Source organism: Aphidius gifuensis, unplaced genomic scaffold, assembly GCF_014905175.1.
Source record: "Aphidius gifuensis isolate YNYX2018 unplaced genomic scaffold, ASM1490517v1 Contig16, whole genome shotgun sequence".
Lineage (NCBI taxonomy): Eukaryota > Metazoa > Arthropoda > Insecta > Hymenoptera > Braconidae > Aphidius > Aphidius gifuensis.
In genome coordinates, this window is record NW_025220580.1 from 840 (window position 1) to 17,682 (window position 16,843).

The following is a 16,843-nucleotide window of genomic DNA, read 5'->3' on the forward strand; positions in this document are numbered from 1 at the left end:
TCTTTATCATTTTGAAGTACATTTTTCAGATAAAGATCAACAAGTTCATATTTTTGTTCCTTAATAAGTTTGTTGCAATACTTTTCAAAGCCTTTACAAATTTTTGGACGTAGTTTATTTATTCCATCAGTATCATCAATAACAGATGTAACAAGAATAACGGCGTGTAGTTTATACAGCGTTCGTACTTTCATTGACCAACAAAATTCAACAATACTTTCTTTAAGAGGATTTGGATTTTTTTTCCAAATTTTAGATATCAACCACAGATCAGTATAAACAATTTTTTTATAAAAATTATAATCGTTAACAATTGTTTTTATAATGATTTCAATCAACCAATCATGTGTTTCTTTATCAAAATAATCAAAATCTAATAGTAAATATTTCCAGGGCCATTCTTTAAGCAATAGTAAAATTATTTTTTTTTTATTTGAAATGAAAAATTCATTTTTTTTGTCTTCTGTTATATGTGGCAAAAGTGAATTAATTAATTTATAAGTGTGCAGTTTCTTTGGATTTTCAAACTCACTATCATGGTATATATTATGCCTATTTCTTATGTCTCGATCTTTGAATAGAATCCGTTCAGCAAGTCGTAAAATTATCTTATTTTCATCACCTCGACTGGGTTTGTTGATGAAATATTTAAGACCAACATTGTTGGCTTTTTGAGCACAGTAACTGAGTGTATATATATCAATGCTTTCACATGGTATTATTGACTGATTTCTACTAATGCGGTGAATCCAGTACTCCGGAATAAATTGCCAATCTTTTTCACGACCGACAGAGAGTCCAACTTTAAGATTGTGTTTCACTTGTTCTGAACATTTGTTCCATATACTGTGAATAACATCCTCAAGGCAATATGTACATGCTTCATAAAATAAAAAAGGTATACTAACACCTTCATGAGCATTGTAAATATTTAAAAATGTTTTCACTTCATCTACTTCACCAAAATAATCAAATTCAATATGCTTACAATAAACGTCAAGTTCAGGAAATGACTCATCTTCGAGTAAACCATCCCATTTTACTGAGGTACGTACAAGATAATCCAATAAATTTTCTCCAACTGGTTTCATAACGTACAATAAATCATTTTTTATAGCAGAAGGTAATTTCATTCTATTAACTCGTTTAAATATATCGGAGAGCCAATCTTTTATTTTAACCCGGAATAAATTATAAGTGATCGACTTGGATTTGGTAATTTTCCTTGTGACAAAATAACTTATTTTAGTAATCATTAGATGACTTTTCCATATATGTACAGCTACTCGAATCAATGTTATTTGTTGTAAATTGAATTCCAGTTTAAATTTTATACCCATGATGATTTTTTTGTTTGTTAATTTAAAAAGATTTATAAAAATAAATTATTATAACCCCAAACAATCACTATAGGCATCGGCCATCAACATTCAACACTGATCAAGTGCAATCAAGTGTCAAGTCAAATGTCGTTTTAGGGCCGGTTTTGTAATCCATAGTTAAATCAACATGGTATAGTATAGTATAGGGAAGCGAAACGTTAGACTATACCAAAAAAAGGCAATTTGATAAAATATATGAAAATTGGAAACACACCTTGATAAATTCAAGCAATACAAAATACTAAAAAACTAATTCACCGTTAATTAATTAAAACATAAGCAAAATAATTAATTAATTTTCGTTTATTAAATTCTTTAATTTATTTTTCAACATTATTGATATTAATTATTTATTCAATCACTTGGTCATTGATTGTTGATTTTATCATTTAAAAAAGTAAAAACATAGTCCTTTTTTTTATGTTTATATTTTTTTTTTTTGCTGGATATGAATGCACTTAGATTCAAGCCAACATTTGGTTTTTGAAATAATTCAAGCAATTTGACAATTGCATATTTGCCAGTTGGCTCTCCAGCCAGCAACAGGTAAATGATTATAACTTCATGTTTCCAATCTAAAAAAATTTAATTAGAATTACATAATTTATATCAATTTTTAAATTTAAAAACATATACTAATTACAACCACTCATATTTATTATATTATCAAAATGCCTCATTATCTGCAATATGCCAAATTATTTTTATTGTATTGTAAAATATTTATCAAAAGATCTATATATACAGATACACAACTGCTTTCGTACTAATTGTTGATATAAACAAAGTATAATTGTAGCATAATAAAGTTAATCTTATAATTAACCCAATAATAGTCCCAATTCCCATTGCAAGATCAATAAATGTTTATAAACACAGACTTTTTATTGATAAAAATTTAACAAATTTTTTTATTATATCAGTGAGTTACATATTTAATATCACATGAATACAAATATTTATGGCATACATACCATTTCTAAGTAAAAAATAACATCATTATAGTAATTAATTCCAAAAATACTTGAAAGATAGTAATAGTAAAAAAAAAAAGAAAAAAATACAAAAAATATTGAGGTAAATTATTGTTGTGTAATTATTTAAATTTTAAATGTTTTTTTAATTTCATCAATTTCTTCAGATGAAAATTGAAAAAAAGTCAATACATGATTGAAATGTTCTGGATCTTCTTCAATATATTTTCCAAGATGTACTTTGAAATCAATATTTTTTATGAGCTTTTGTTTCAATTGTTCTTGATAACTACGATCAAGATCAAGAACTAAAAATAATGATCCAATAGGCTTTTCAAAACGAGTTCTATATACATCTAACATATGACACAGAAGTTCAATAATAACAGTATCAACTGTAAAATTTTTTTTAAATTGTCTTATTTGAACATGATCGTTATCAAAACGCCAATTTAAAAATTTATTAAAGCCTTTAAATTGGGCAAAGTGTAATAATCTACGACAAATATATTTTGATCGTAATAATTCTTTATATGCTTTTCTTTCTTTATCATTTTGAAGTATATTTTTTAGATAAAGATCAACAATTTCATATTTTTGTTTGTCAATAAGTTCGTTGCAATGTATTTCAAAGCTTTTACAAATTTCTGGACGTAGTTTATTCACTCCATCAGTATCATCAATAACAGATGTAACAAGAGTAACAGCTTCTAGTTTAAACATCATTGGTTTGTCCCATGACCAACAAATTTCAACAATACTTTCTTTTAAAAGATTTGGATTTTTTTTCCAAATTTCAGATATCATCCACAAATCAGTATAAACAATATTTTCATAAAAATTATAATCATTGACAATTGTTTCTACAATAATTTTAATCATCCAATAATATGTTTCTTTATCAAAATAATCCAAATCCAATAGCAAGTATTTCCAGGGCCATTCTTTAACTAATATTGGAATAATTTTTTTTTTATTTGAAATAAAAAAGTTATTTTTCTTTCTTTCTGTCATATGTGCCAAAAGTGAATTAATTAATTTATAAGTGTGTTGGTTTGGATTTATAAATTTACTTTTATCGGATACAATATATTCATTTATTATGTCTCGATCTTTGAGTAGAATATTTTTAGCAAGTCGTACAATCATTTCATTTTTATCATCTTGACTGAGTTTGTTGATGAAATATTTAAGAGCAACATTGTTGGCTTTTTCAACACAGTCATTGAGTGCATATATTTTAGTGCTTTTATTTCTTGACTCGTTTCCACTAACGCAGGGCATCCAGTATTGCTGAATAAATTCCCAATTGTTTTTACGACTGACAGAGAGTCCAACTTTAAGATTGCAATTCACTTGTTCTGAACATTTGTTCCATATATTGTAGATAATATCCTCAAGGCAATACGTACATGCTTCATAAAACAAAAAAGGTATACTAACATTTTCATTAGCATTGTAAATATTTAAAAATGTTTTTACTTCATCTACTTCACCAAAACAATCAAATTCAATGTGCTTACAATAAACGTCAAGTCCAGGAAATAACTTAGCTTCGAGTAAACCATCCCATTTTGCTGATGTACGTACAAGATAATCCAATAAATTTTCTCCAACTGGTTTCATAACGTACAATAAATCATTTTTTATAGCAGAAGGTAATTTTATTGAATCAACTTGTTCAGATATATCGGTGAGCCAATCTTTTATTACAACCCGGAAACAATTATAAGGAATCAACTTCAATTCCATGTTATTATTACTTGTGACAAAATTACTTATTTTAGTAATCATTGGATGACTTTTCCATACAATTACAGCTACTCGAATTGATGTTATTTGTTGTAAATTCAAATCCAGTTTATATTTTATACCCATGATGATTTTTTTGTTTGTTAATTTAAAACGATTTATAAAAATAAATTATTATTATAACCCCAAACAATCACTGGGCATCGGCTATCAACTATGTATGTATTTATCAACTGGTATCAACTATCAAGTATCAAGTCAAATGTCGTTTTAGGCAATTTGATAAAATATATGAAAATTGGAAACACACCTTGATAAATTCAAACAACACAAAATACTGAAAAACTAATTCACCAAAAATTAATTAAAACATAAGCAAAATAATTAATTGAAAAATTCTTTAATTTATTTTTTCAATATTGATATTATAATTATTTATTCAATCATTTGGTCATTGATTGTTGATTTTATCATTTGAGAAGTAAAAAAATGGTTCTTTTTTTGTATAGATATATGAATGCAAGATTCAGATTTAAACCAACATATGGATTTTCAATATTTCAAGCAATTTCAAGTTTGCCTGTTGCCAATCTCTAGCCAGAAACAGATAAATGATTATAACTTCATATTTCCAATATAAAAAAAAATATGTAATTTTAAATTACTAATTTTACATTATTTATCAATTTTTAAATCTAAAAACATTTACTAATTACTACTTACTACAATTCAAGGTCTTTATTTATTATACTATCAAAATGCTTCGTTGTCTGCATTGCCATCGACAAATCATTTTTGTTATATAGTACAATTTGTACAAAGATAACGAAAAAAACAAACTTAAATTTTAGTTTGTTAGTAGATATTAAAATACATATTATTAGATATTAATTGACAATCCGATGGTTAAAATTCTATTATTCAACAAAAGAATTGCCTGATATGTTGAGTCAGAACAGCTCCACCGGCTGATACAACTGCATATTTATATTTATAGATAAACCAAGTATAATTGTACCATAATAAATTTTAATTCATTTAAATCAAGTTCCATTGCAAGATTAATAAATGTTTATAAACACAGACATTTTATTGATAAAAATATTTATATTTTATCAGTGAGTTACATATTTAATATCACGTAAATACAAATATATATATATTTTTTTATTTTATTATTATAAAAAAATATTTATGACATAATACAAACTATTTCTCAATGGTAAATAAGATTATTATATCTATTAATTACAAAAATACTTGAGAGATTATGATAGTAAAAAAAAAAAAATACAAAAATTATTGAGGTAAAATTGTTGTGTAATTATTTAAATGTTTTTTTAATTTCATCAATTTCTTCAGATGAAAATTGAAAAAAAGTCAATACATGATTGAAATGTTTTGGATCTTCTTCAATATATTCTCCAAGATGTGCTTTGAAATCAATATTTTTTATGAGCTTTTGTTTCAATTGTTCTTGATAACTACGATCAAGATCAAGAACTAAAAATAGTGATCCAATAGATTTTTTAAAACGAGCGTTAAATTTATATACATATAACAAATGACACAGAAGTTTAATAATAAAAGTGTCAACTGTAAAATATTTTTTAAATTGTGTTATTTGAGCATGATCGTTATCAAAACGCCAATTTAAAAATTTATCAAAGTCTTTAAATTGCCCAAAGTGTAATAATCTACGACAAATATATTTTGATCGTAATAATTTTTTATACGCTTTTCTTTCTTCATCATTTTGAAGTACATTTTTCAGATAAAGATCAACAAGTTCATACTTTTTTTGATCAATAAGTTTGGTACAATATTTTTCAAAGCCTTTACAAATTTCTGGACGTCGTTTATTCACTCCATCAGTATCTTCAATAACAGATGTAACAAGAATAACGGTGTATAGTTTATACAGCGTTTGTACTTTCATTGACCAACAAAATTCAACAATACTTTCTTCAAGATGATTTGGATTTTTTTTCCAAATTTCAGATATCAGCCACAGATCAGTATAAACTGTAGTTTTCCCATAATTACAAAAATCTTTAACAATTGTTTCTATAATGTTTTTAATCAACCAATCATGTGTTTCTTTATCAAAATAATCAAAATCTAATAATAAAATTTTCCAGGGCCATTCAGTAAGCAATAGTGAAATTATTTTTTTTTTATTTGAAATGAAAAATTCATTTCTTTTGTCTTCTGTTATACGTGCTAAAAGTGAATTAATTAATTTATAAGTGTGTTTCTTTGGATTTTCAAACTCACTATCATGGTGTATATTATACCTATTTCTTATGTCTGGATCTTTGAATAGAATCCGTTCAGCAAGTTCTATAATCCTTTCATTTTCCTTATCTTGACTGGGTTTGTTGATGAAATATTTAACACCAACATTGTTGGCTTTTTGAACACAGTAACTGAGTTTATATATATCAATGCTTTCACATGGTATTATTGACTGATTTCCACTAATGCGGTAAATCCAGTACTCCGGAAAATATTGCCAATCTTTTTCACGACCGACAGAGAGTCCAACTTTGAGATTGTGTTTCACTTGTTCTGAACATTTGTTCCATATACTGTGAATAACATCCTCAAGGCAATATGTACATGCTTCATAAAATAAAAAAGGTATACTAACACCTTCATGAGCATTGTAAATATTTAAAAATGTTTTCACTTCATCAACTTCACCAAAATAATCAAATTCAATGTGCTTACAATAAACGTCAAGTCCAGGAAATGATTTAGCTTCGAGTATACCATCCCATTTTACTGATGTACGTACAAGATAATCTAATAAATTTTCTCCAACTGGTCTCATAACATACAATAAATCATTTTTTATAGCAAAAGGTAATTTCATTGAATCAACTTGTTCAGATATATCGGTGAGCCACTCTCCTATTTTAGTCCGGAAAAAATTATAATCAAACGACTTCCATTCAATAAAGCTATGACTAATTGTGACACAAGAACTTATTTTAGTAATTATTGGATGACTTTTCCATATAATCGCAGCTACTCGAATTAATGTTATTTGTTGTAAATTGAATTCCAGTTTAAATTTTATACCCATGATGATTTTTTTGTTTGTTAATTTAAAACGATTTATAAAAATAAATTATTATTATAACCCCAATTAATCACTAGGCATCGGCCATCAACATTCAACTGCATTCAACACTGATCAAGTGTCAAGTCAAATGTCGTTTTAGGCAATTTGATAAAATATATGAAAATTGGAAACACACCTTGATAAATTCAAGCAGTACCAAATACTAACAAAATAATTCACGAGAAATTAATTAAAACTGATTAAAACATAAGCAAAATAATTAATTAATTTTTGTTCATACTTAAATTTATTTTTTCAATGTTGAGATTATTAATTATTTATTTAATCACTTGGTCATTAATTGTTAATTTTATCGTTCGAAAAAGTAAAAACGTAGTCTTTTTTTTTTTATGTTTATATTTTTTTTATCAGTGAGTTAGATATTTAATATCACATGAATACATATTTTTGACATGCAAAGTATTTCTCAATGAAAAATAACATTACATATTATATCTATCAATTACAAAAATACTCGAAAGATAATAATAGTAAATTACAAAATACAAAAATTATTAAGGGAAATTGTTGTAAAATTATTTAAATGTTTTTTTAATTTCAACAATTTCTTCAAATGAAAATTGAAAATAAGACAATATGATTGAAATGTTTTGGATCATCTTTAATATATTTTTGAAAATGTGCTTTGAAATGATGATTTTTTATGAGTCTTTTTTTAAATTGTTTTTTAAAACTAGAAACAAAGTCAAGAATTAAAAATAATATTCCAATAGGTATTTTGAAATCAGTTTTATGTACTTTTAACATCCGACATGAATGTGTAATAAAAACAATATTAGCTCATAATCATTATCAAAACGCCAATTTAAAAATATATCAAATTCTTCAAAGTACTTGATGAGTAATAATCGACCACAATTATATTTTTTTATTGTAATAATTCTTAATATATGATTTTCTTCCTTTATCATGTTGTAGTAAATTTGGATTTCAGTGGGTTCGTTTCAAAGCCTTTACAAATTTCTGGACGTAGTTTATTCACTCCATCAGTATCTTCAATAACAGATGTAACAAGAGTAACAGCTTCAAGTTTAAACATTATTGATTTTTCCATTGACCAGCAAAATTCAACAATACTTTCTTCAGAATGATTTGGATTTTTTTTCCAAATTTCAGGTATCATCCACAGATCAGTATAAACAGTTTTTTTATAACGATTATAATCATCAATAATTCTTTCTACAATGATTTCAATCAACGAATCATATGTTTTTTTATCAGTGTAATCCAAATCCAATAGCAAATATTTCCAGGGCCATTCTTTAATCAAAAAAAAAATTATTCTTCGTTTATTTAATATGAATAATTGATTTTCGTTGTATTCTATCATGTATGCCAAAAAAGAAAATAAAGTACAAATGTGCTGTTTCAGTTTTCGTTCTGGAACTCGAGAAGCCAGATATTCGATAAATCCATGTTCCAATAGTTTTTGAGCTAGTGAAATTACCATATTTTTATCATCTTGACTGAGTTTGTTGAAGAAATATTTAACACCAACATTGTTGGCCCTTTCAACACAATATCTAAGTGCATCTATTTCAATGGCATCAGCTAAAGACCACGACTGATGTTTATCAACGAATTGCATCCAATATTCCACATGGAAAGGAGTTTTTTTAGCATAATTAAGTGTAGATTTAATATTGGATTTCACTTGTTCTGAAAATTTGTTCCATATACTGTAGATAATATCCTCAAGGCAATATGTACATGCTTCATAAAAAAAAAAATGCAAACTAAAATTTTTATTATTAGCATTGTAAATATTTAAAAATGTTTTTACTTCATCTACTCTTCCAATACAATCAAATTCAATGTATTTAAAAAAATTTTCAATTGTAGGAAAGTGTTCACCTATGAATAGATCATCGCATTTTTCACGTGTACTTTCCAGATAATCCAACAAATTTTCTCCAACTGGTTTCATAACATGCAGTAAATTATTTTTTATTGCATAAGGTAATTTCATTGAGTCAACTTGTTCAAATATATCGATAAGCTGTTTGCTCATTTCCATTTTGATTTCCTTATCAAAGAGAAACTCTGATTGATGGAAATTTTTTGATAAAAATAAATCACTCATTTTAGCAATTCGTGGACGACTTAGCCATATATTTGCAGCTATTTGAATTGATGCCATTTGTTGTAAATTTGTATCCAATTTAAATTTTGTACCCATGATGATTTATTTTGTTTGTTAATTTAAAACAATTTATAAAAAGAAAGTATTATTATAACCTCAAACAATCACTAGATTCCACACGTGTGTATCTATTATTTTACAAGTATGATATATTTATAAAAAAAGAAAGAGAAAGAGAATGACATAAAATCAAACAGGTGCAAACAGGTATGGGTATAAGCCATGAGGTTGCGTTGGACATTTATAAATACAATCATGATGACATACCCAGATGAAAATTAGAAATACACCTTGATAAATAAATTTCAACAATACAAAATATTTATATTTATATTTACCCAAAAAACAAAATTCACTAAAAATTAATAGAAACATCCGAAACAATTAACTGATTTTCGTATGTTAAATTCTTTAATTTATTTTTTCAACATTGATATTAATTATTTATTCAATTATTTGCTCATTAATTGTTAATTGAATTATTTAAAAAAGTATTTAAAAAATTTATTTTATACATTATTTATCAATTTTTAAATCTAAAAACATTTACTCATTACAACTACTTACCACAATTCAAAGTTTCTATTTATTGTACTATTAAAATGCTTCATTGTCTGCATTCCCAATTGCCAAATTATTTTTGTTATACAGTACGATTGGTACAAAGGTAACGAAAAAAACAAACTTAAATTTTAGTTTGTTAGTAAAATCAAATCCCATTGCGAGATCAATAAATGTTTATAATCACAGATATTTTATTGATAAAAATTTGACAAATTTTTTTATTTTATCAGTGAGTTACATATTTATTATATCACATTTATTTTATTATTATAAAAAAATATTTATGACATACAAACTATTTCTCAATGAAAAATAACATTGTTATATCTAACAATTACAAAAAACAATTGGAGAGATAGTAATAGTAAAAAAAAAATACAAAAATTATTAAGGTAAATTGTTGTGAAATTATTCAAATGATTTTTTAATTTCAACAATTTCTTCAGATGAAAATTGGAAATAAGACAATATACGATTGAAATGTTTTGGATCATCTTTAATAAATCTGTGAATATGTGCTTTGAAATAATAATTTTTCATAATAGCCTTTGTTTAAGTATTTTTTGATAACTAGGATCAAATTCAAGAATTAAAAATAATTTTTCAATGAGCGTTTCAAACTCAGTTTCATGTAACTTTAGCACATGACATAAAAGTGTAATGAAAACAATATCAGCTGTAAAATTTTTTTTAAATTGTGTTATTTTAACATGATCATTATTAAAACGCCAATTTAAAAATCTATCAAAGTCATCAAAGTACTTGGAGAGTAATAATCCACCACAAATATTTTTTGAAAGTGATAATACTACAAATATTTTACTTTCTTCATCACTTTGAAGTATATTTTTCACATAAAGATCAACAATTTCATATTTTTGTTTGTCAATAAGTTCGTTGCAATGCATTTCAAAGCCTTGACAAATTTTTGGACGTAGTTTATTTATTCCATCAGTATCATCAATAACAGATGTAACAAGAATAACGGCTTGTAGTTTAAACATTATTGATTCATATATTGACCAACAAATTTCGGCAATACTTTCTTTAAAACGATATGGATTTTTTTTCCAAATTTCCGATATCATCCACAGATCAGTATAAACAGTTTTTTTATAAAAATCATAATCATCAACAATGGTTTGAATTAACCAACTACAAATGGCTTCATTAAAATAATTCAAATCCAATAGCAAATATTATTCTTTGTTTATTAAAAAAGAAAAATTTTACTTTGTCGTTTTCTGTCATGTGTGCCAAAAGAGAAAATAAATTACAAGTGTGCTGTTTTAGATTTCGACTTGGAAATAGATCAAACATATATCCGCCAATTCCTCGTTTCAATAGTCTTTGAGCAAGTGGTACAATTACCATATTTTTATCATCTTGACTGAGTTTGTTAATGAAATATTTAACACCTACAGTGTTGGCTCTTTCAACACAGTATTCAAGTGCATCTATTTCAGTAGCTTTAGTTGTAAACCACGATTGATTTTTATCAACAAATTGCATCCAATATTCCACATGGAAAAGCATTTTTTCAGCAGTACTAAGTGTCAATTTAATTGCAAATTTTATTGCTTCTGAACACTTGTTCCATACACTGTAAATAATATCCTCAAGGCAATATGTACATGCTTCATAAAAAAAAAATGGCAAACTAAAATTTTTATCATTAGCATTGTAAATATTTAAAAATGTTTTTACTTCATCTACTTTACCAAAACAATCAAATTCAATGTATTTACAAAATTTTTCAATTGTAGGAAAGTGTTCACCTATAAATGGATTATCCCATTTTTCAGATGCACGTCTAAAATAATCCAATAAATTTTCTCCAACTGGTTTCATAATTTGCAGTAAATTTTTTTTTATTGCAACAGGTAGTTTCATTGAATCAACTTGTTCAAATATATCAATAAGCGATTCTCTAAATTTTGGCTTGATTTTATCATCAAAGGTAGACCCTAATTTCATGTAATCAAACCCGACAAAATCACTTGATTTAGCAATCATTGGTCGACTTAGCCATATATTTGCAGCTACTCGAATTAATGCCATTTGTTGTAAATTTAATTCCAGTTTTAATTTTATATCCATGATGATTTTTTTTTTGTTTATTAACTTGAAACAATTTATAAAAAGAAATTATTCTTATAACCTCATAAACAATCACTGGGTTCCAAACGTTTATCACTTAAATATTTTACAATGATATATTTATAAAGAGAGAAAGAGATTAGAGAATGACATAAAATCAAATAGAGATAAGCATCCCCCACATCAGCCATAAAGTGATGTTAAACATTCATTTATAGAATCATGTTGATGGTCAAGTGACCTATATATGAAAATTGGAAATACGCCTTCATAAAATTTCAACAAAACACAAAAATCTAAAAAAGTAATTCCCTAAAAATTAATTGAAACATACGCAAAAAAATTAATTAATTTTCGTATGTTAAATTGTTTAATTTATTTTTTCAACTGATACTAATCATTCATTCAATCATTTGCTCATTGATTGTTGATTTACTCATTTAAAAAAGTAAAAACATGGTCTTTTGTTTATGTTTATATTTTTCTTTTTGTGGAATGCACTCTGATTCAAGCCAACATATGGATTTCGAATATTTCAAGCAATTTCAAGTTTGCCAGTTGGCTCTCCAGCCAGCAACAGGTAAATGATTAACTTCATGTTTCCAATCTAAAAAAAATATGTAATTTTACATTATTTATTAATTCTTGAATCTAAAAACATTTACTAATTACAACCACTTACCACTTTTTTGTAACAGCTCATACCACGACTCAAAGTCTTTATTTATTATACTATCAAAATGCTTCATTGTCTGCAATGCCAAATTATTTTTGTTACCAGCTGCCCAGTATTTTTTATCATACATCTGATTATATGTAATCGTACGAGGGCCAAGTTTATTGACAGTTAACTTATAAATCATTTTCTCATTTCCCAATTGTGCACTTATTATCAATCCATAATAATACGAAGTAAAAAATGCCTTTAAAATATCCAAATATTGAGCATCCTTCCTCAAAGCAATATAAATTTTTTTATCTTCAATAACTGGATAAATTAAATATTTTTCATCACGAAAACGATAAACAATCTCTTCAAAATATTCACTTTCCAAATGATTGCTTTTTTTATTTTTAAAAATACTTGCTAACGATGCTCCAATTGAAATTTCGAATCCACACATTTGTTTTGCTAAAAAAATTCAAATAAAAAATGAAAATTTATATGCATAGAAATTTATTTTATACTGGAAAAAATAATTTATAAATTTACTTAATTGTCCACCAAAAAATAGAGATTCTTTTTGATTAATTTCGTCAACACTAGCTAAGTGTGATTCATCAATATAACGATCAAGTATCAATGCAAGACGATCTTCATTCAATGAGCTCAATCTCAACGCTCTAATAGCTGAATAATTTGCATAGATGTGTAAAGTAACAAACAAAATGTACAAAAACATAAAGTACCTAAAAGAAAAGACAACAAATATTATAATTCGAATAATATATTGTACCTCTAGATGTTATCAAATAGTAATTTTATGCTTACGTTGAAGGAATCACAGAAAGTAGGAAAATACCAAAAGTTGAAGCAACCAAGTTGACAAGTGTTTCTTGGCTCCCATCTTTTGCTGAGACATCGCAAATATTATTATTCAGAGCCTATAGAAAAAAATATATAATTAAATAAATAAATAATTGTATTATTTAACAAGGTACCTGATGTTGAGTAAGAGCAGCTCGTGTAGCTCCACCAGCTACAGATACAACTGCTTTCATACTTGTTGATAGACAAAGTATAATTGTTGTATAAGATGTAGCATAATAAAGTAACATTAATTCAAGTCCCATTGCAAGATCATTTAATACATCAGCAAATAGTCTCCATTTTTTGCATTGTGAATCAAGTTGAGTACTGCAAAAATATAAATTTAAAATTGTAAATTATAAATGACAAGATGTTGATTTAAAATAATTTACTTTGATTACCCAGTTTGCCAAGAAAATACAATACGTCCAATCATTCCAGTACCATCTTTTAATATCCATGCTATTGTTGCTGCTAATGGAGTTTTATTTGTGTTACCAACACCAACACTTTCCAGTATTGAATAAGTCGTTAAATTTCCAAGTATTGTACTTGCAAATGCCTGTATTTAAATTAATTTTACTATGATTCATTTGAAGGACAATTGAGTGTTATAAATTTACCTGAACTGTGTCCCATATTTGATAGGCAACATAGTCAGGATGAACACTGTGTGGAAATCCTTCAGGTAAAAATATTTCTTTGAGTGTTGATTTGATATTGTGGATGGAAGCCAGAGTATTCCATATTGATGTGTGCGATGATTCAGATATCATTTTTTTGTCTGGGAAAAATTTAAAACACAGTGTTATTAGTTAAACAACAATATCATTATTAATAAAAAATATGTTACCTGATTTAAATATAACATTTTCTTGTTTACTGTCAGAATATATTTCTTGAAAAAATGATTGTTGATCAAATTTTTTTGTAGAGCTCATTTTGTTATTAATTTAATTAACAACGAAACATTTGTTAAAGAAGAGTTTGGAGCTGGTGAGCTTGAATATGTAGATCCGGAATATTTTATTGTTATTGTTTTCGTTAATTCAAAACAATAACATCATATGGATCATATGGTTTGACACAATATGACACGTGGGTACGGGAAGCCTGTCTAGTGTCTGGTTTACAACATTGCTTCAAGGCGCATTTACAAATCGTATGATGGAAACGATACTTTATACCTAAACGCGTCAAATAACAATAAATAAATAGAGCAAGTTCAATTGCAGATGATAATTTTAAAAAAGTGATGTTAAAATAGAACATTAAATATATTATACTAATGTCTTTGATTTAATATCTTTAATTGACGAAATTTTACCTGTCAAAATTATCTTTTTCTACGCATGACACTGCGCAGTACCGAGTAGAGTTGATAAAGCATAACAATTGAGTTCTGATTACACCACAAAATAAAGCAATAATTTGAATTTTGTTTTTGATATCATAAAGCTACTTATGTGTTTTTTTAAAACTTAGCAAGTGACACCAATTTTTTATAATTTTAAACGATGATAATCCCGAATAAATTGAATCTCAGAATTGAATAGTATTTTAACATTAAAATAATTAAAAAAAATTTCGAATGTTTTTTAAAAAATCATGACTTTATAAAAGTATATATATAGTACAATTTGTTTAGTAATTTTATTACAATTTCATATTTGTACCAAAAGTATAGGTATAAAAAGAAAACAACAAACTAAAATACTAATCTCTTTTTTTAATTTCGACAATTTATTCAGATGAAAATTAGAAAAAATAAAGTTCAGTATATAAGTATATAATGTTTTAGATCTTTTTAAATATATATCCAAGATGCAATTCTGAATAAAACTTTTTTATGAGATTATTTTGATTGTAATAATTCTTCATATGGTTTTCTTTCTTCATCATTTTGTAGTATATTTTTCAGATAAAGATCAACAACTTCATATTTTTGTTTGTCAAATAAATCGTTGTAATATAGTTCAAAGCCTTTACTAATTCCTGAACGTAGCTTATTTACTCCATCAGTATCATCAATAACAGCAAAAACTTCAAGAATAACTGTTTGTTTAAACATTATTGGTTTTCAATGACCAACAAAGTTCAGCAATGTTTAAATAACTTAATTATTTTTTGGTCAGATATCATCCATAGATCAGTATAGACAGTTTTTATCTAAATCATCAAACAATTTTTTACATTGATTTTAATCATCCGATAATATATTTCTATATAAAAATGCAAATCCAATAGCAAGATTTCACAGCATCCAAAGAAAAATTATTCTTTCTTCATTTAAAAGAAAAATTGTTTTTGTTGTCTTCTGTCATATGTGCCAAAGAAAATAAATTCATGTGCCGTTGTAGATTTTGACATGGAGTTACAAAAGGCCATTATTGTAATGACAATGCTTAAAGTTTTTGAGCAAGTTTTAAAATTATTTTTTATAATTGATTTGAATATTTGCATAGTTATTCTCCGCAGCCTTTTAAAAACGTTTAGTGATTCAATTATAATATATTTCAATTAACATTTTAATCTTCATAGTTCGAATATTTTTAAACGTATGCATCCTGTTTTGTATTTTCAAAATTTTGTATTTAAAATACAAACAATGTATAAGTATTATTTTGTAATATTTCTCAGAATTTAAGTCTATTCTATTAAGGCAAATATAATGGATTTTCAGAATAGTACATGATATACTTTCAATATTTTAGAATATTAAATCTCTATGATTTACGAAATTCATTATTCAGCAATAATTGTATGATAGACCATGGGTTATATACGGTTTCATTCTTATTTCCGCTTAACTTACCCACCTCGAAATGTCTTACAAAATCTTATAAAAAAAAAATGATGTACTAGATTTCTTTGAGGTTCACTAAGTGTAAGTGCTTCTTTTTTTGTCTCATTAAATATCATAGAACTTTTATTTGAGGAGTTTCTAAGATTTTATATTTTTCTATGAGATGTAAAAAAAAAATACTTTTCCTATGTTATTTTATGGTGTGAATTTTTTTTTTTCTGTGTTCTATGAAATTTTATGAGGCACAAAGTATGGATTCTGATTTTTATAACATTTTATAAGACGGTTGTATTTAGTGGGATTCTATAATTCGTATAAATCAATGAGAAGGATTAGGGTTTTAGTCTTTTGTCAAGATATGAAGTATTACAAATGATTTTAAAATTCTATAAGATCAAATAAGATCGATTTTTTAAGAATTCATTTGAACTCATATTTTC

The 16,843-nt window shown here is 25.8% G+C and overlaps 2 protein-coding genes across 2 annotated transcripts; both read right to left on the reverse strand.

The window, feature by feature from the left end:
* Positions 1-11,136: 11,136 nt before the first annotated feature.
* LOC122860019 lies at positions 11,137-12,066 on the reverse strand. The gene has a single exon (XM_044163662.1). The coding sequence runs from the start codon at positions 12,064-12,066 to the stop codon at positions 11,137-11,139; it is 930 nt and encodes a 309-aa protein (XP_044019597.1).
* Positions 12,067-12,138: 72 nt separating this feature from the next.
* Positions 12,139-14,852, reverse strand: LOC122860014 (RUS family member 1-like). The gene is made up of 8 exons (XM_044163655.1): positions 14,451-14,852; positions 14,221-14,381; positions 13,999-14,159; positions 13,729-13,924; positions 13,559-13,671; positions 13,280-13,476; positions 12,749-13,198; positions 12,139-12,673 (listed from the first exon to the last, which is right to left on the reverse strand). The coding sequence occupies exons 1-8, from the start codon at positions 14,536-14,538 to the stop codon at positions 12,612-12,614; spliced, it is 1,428 nt and encodes a 475-aa protein (XP_044019590.1). The 5' UTR covers positions 14,539-14,852; the 3' UTR covers positions 12,139-12,611.
* Positions 14,853-16,843: the final 1,991 nt, after the last annotated feature.

Excerpts from the sequence above, each read along its gene's own strand:
- LOC122860019 (XM_044163662.1), bottom strand. The coding sequence starts at position 12,066 with ATGGATATAAAATTAAAACTGGAATTAAATTTACAACAAATGGCATTA.
- LOC122860014 (XM_044163655.1), bottom strand. The coding sequence starts at position 14,538 with ATGAGCTCTACAAAAAAATTTGATCAACAATCATTTTTTCAAGAAATA. Across the intron at positions 14,382-14,450 it reads AAATGTTATATTTAAATCAG|ACAAAAAAATGATATCTGAA; the intron begins GTAACATATTTT and ends AATTTTTCCCAG. Across the intron at positions 13,199-13,279 it reads ATTTTTTGGTGGACAATTAA|CAAAACAAATGTGTGGATTC; the intron begins GTAAATTTATAA and ends GAATTTTTTTAG.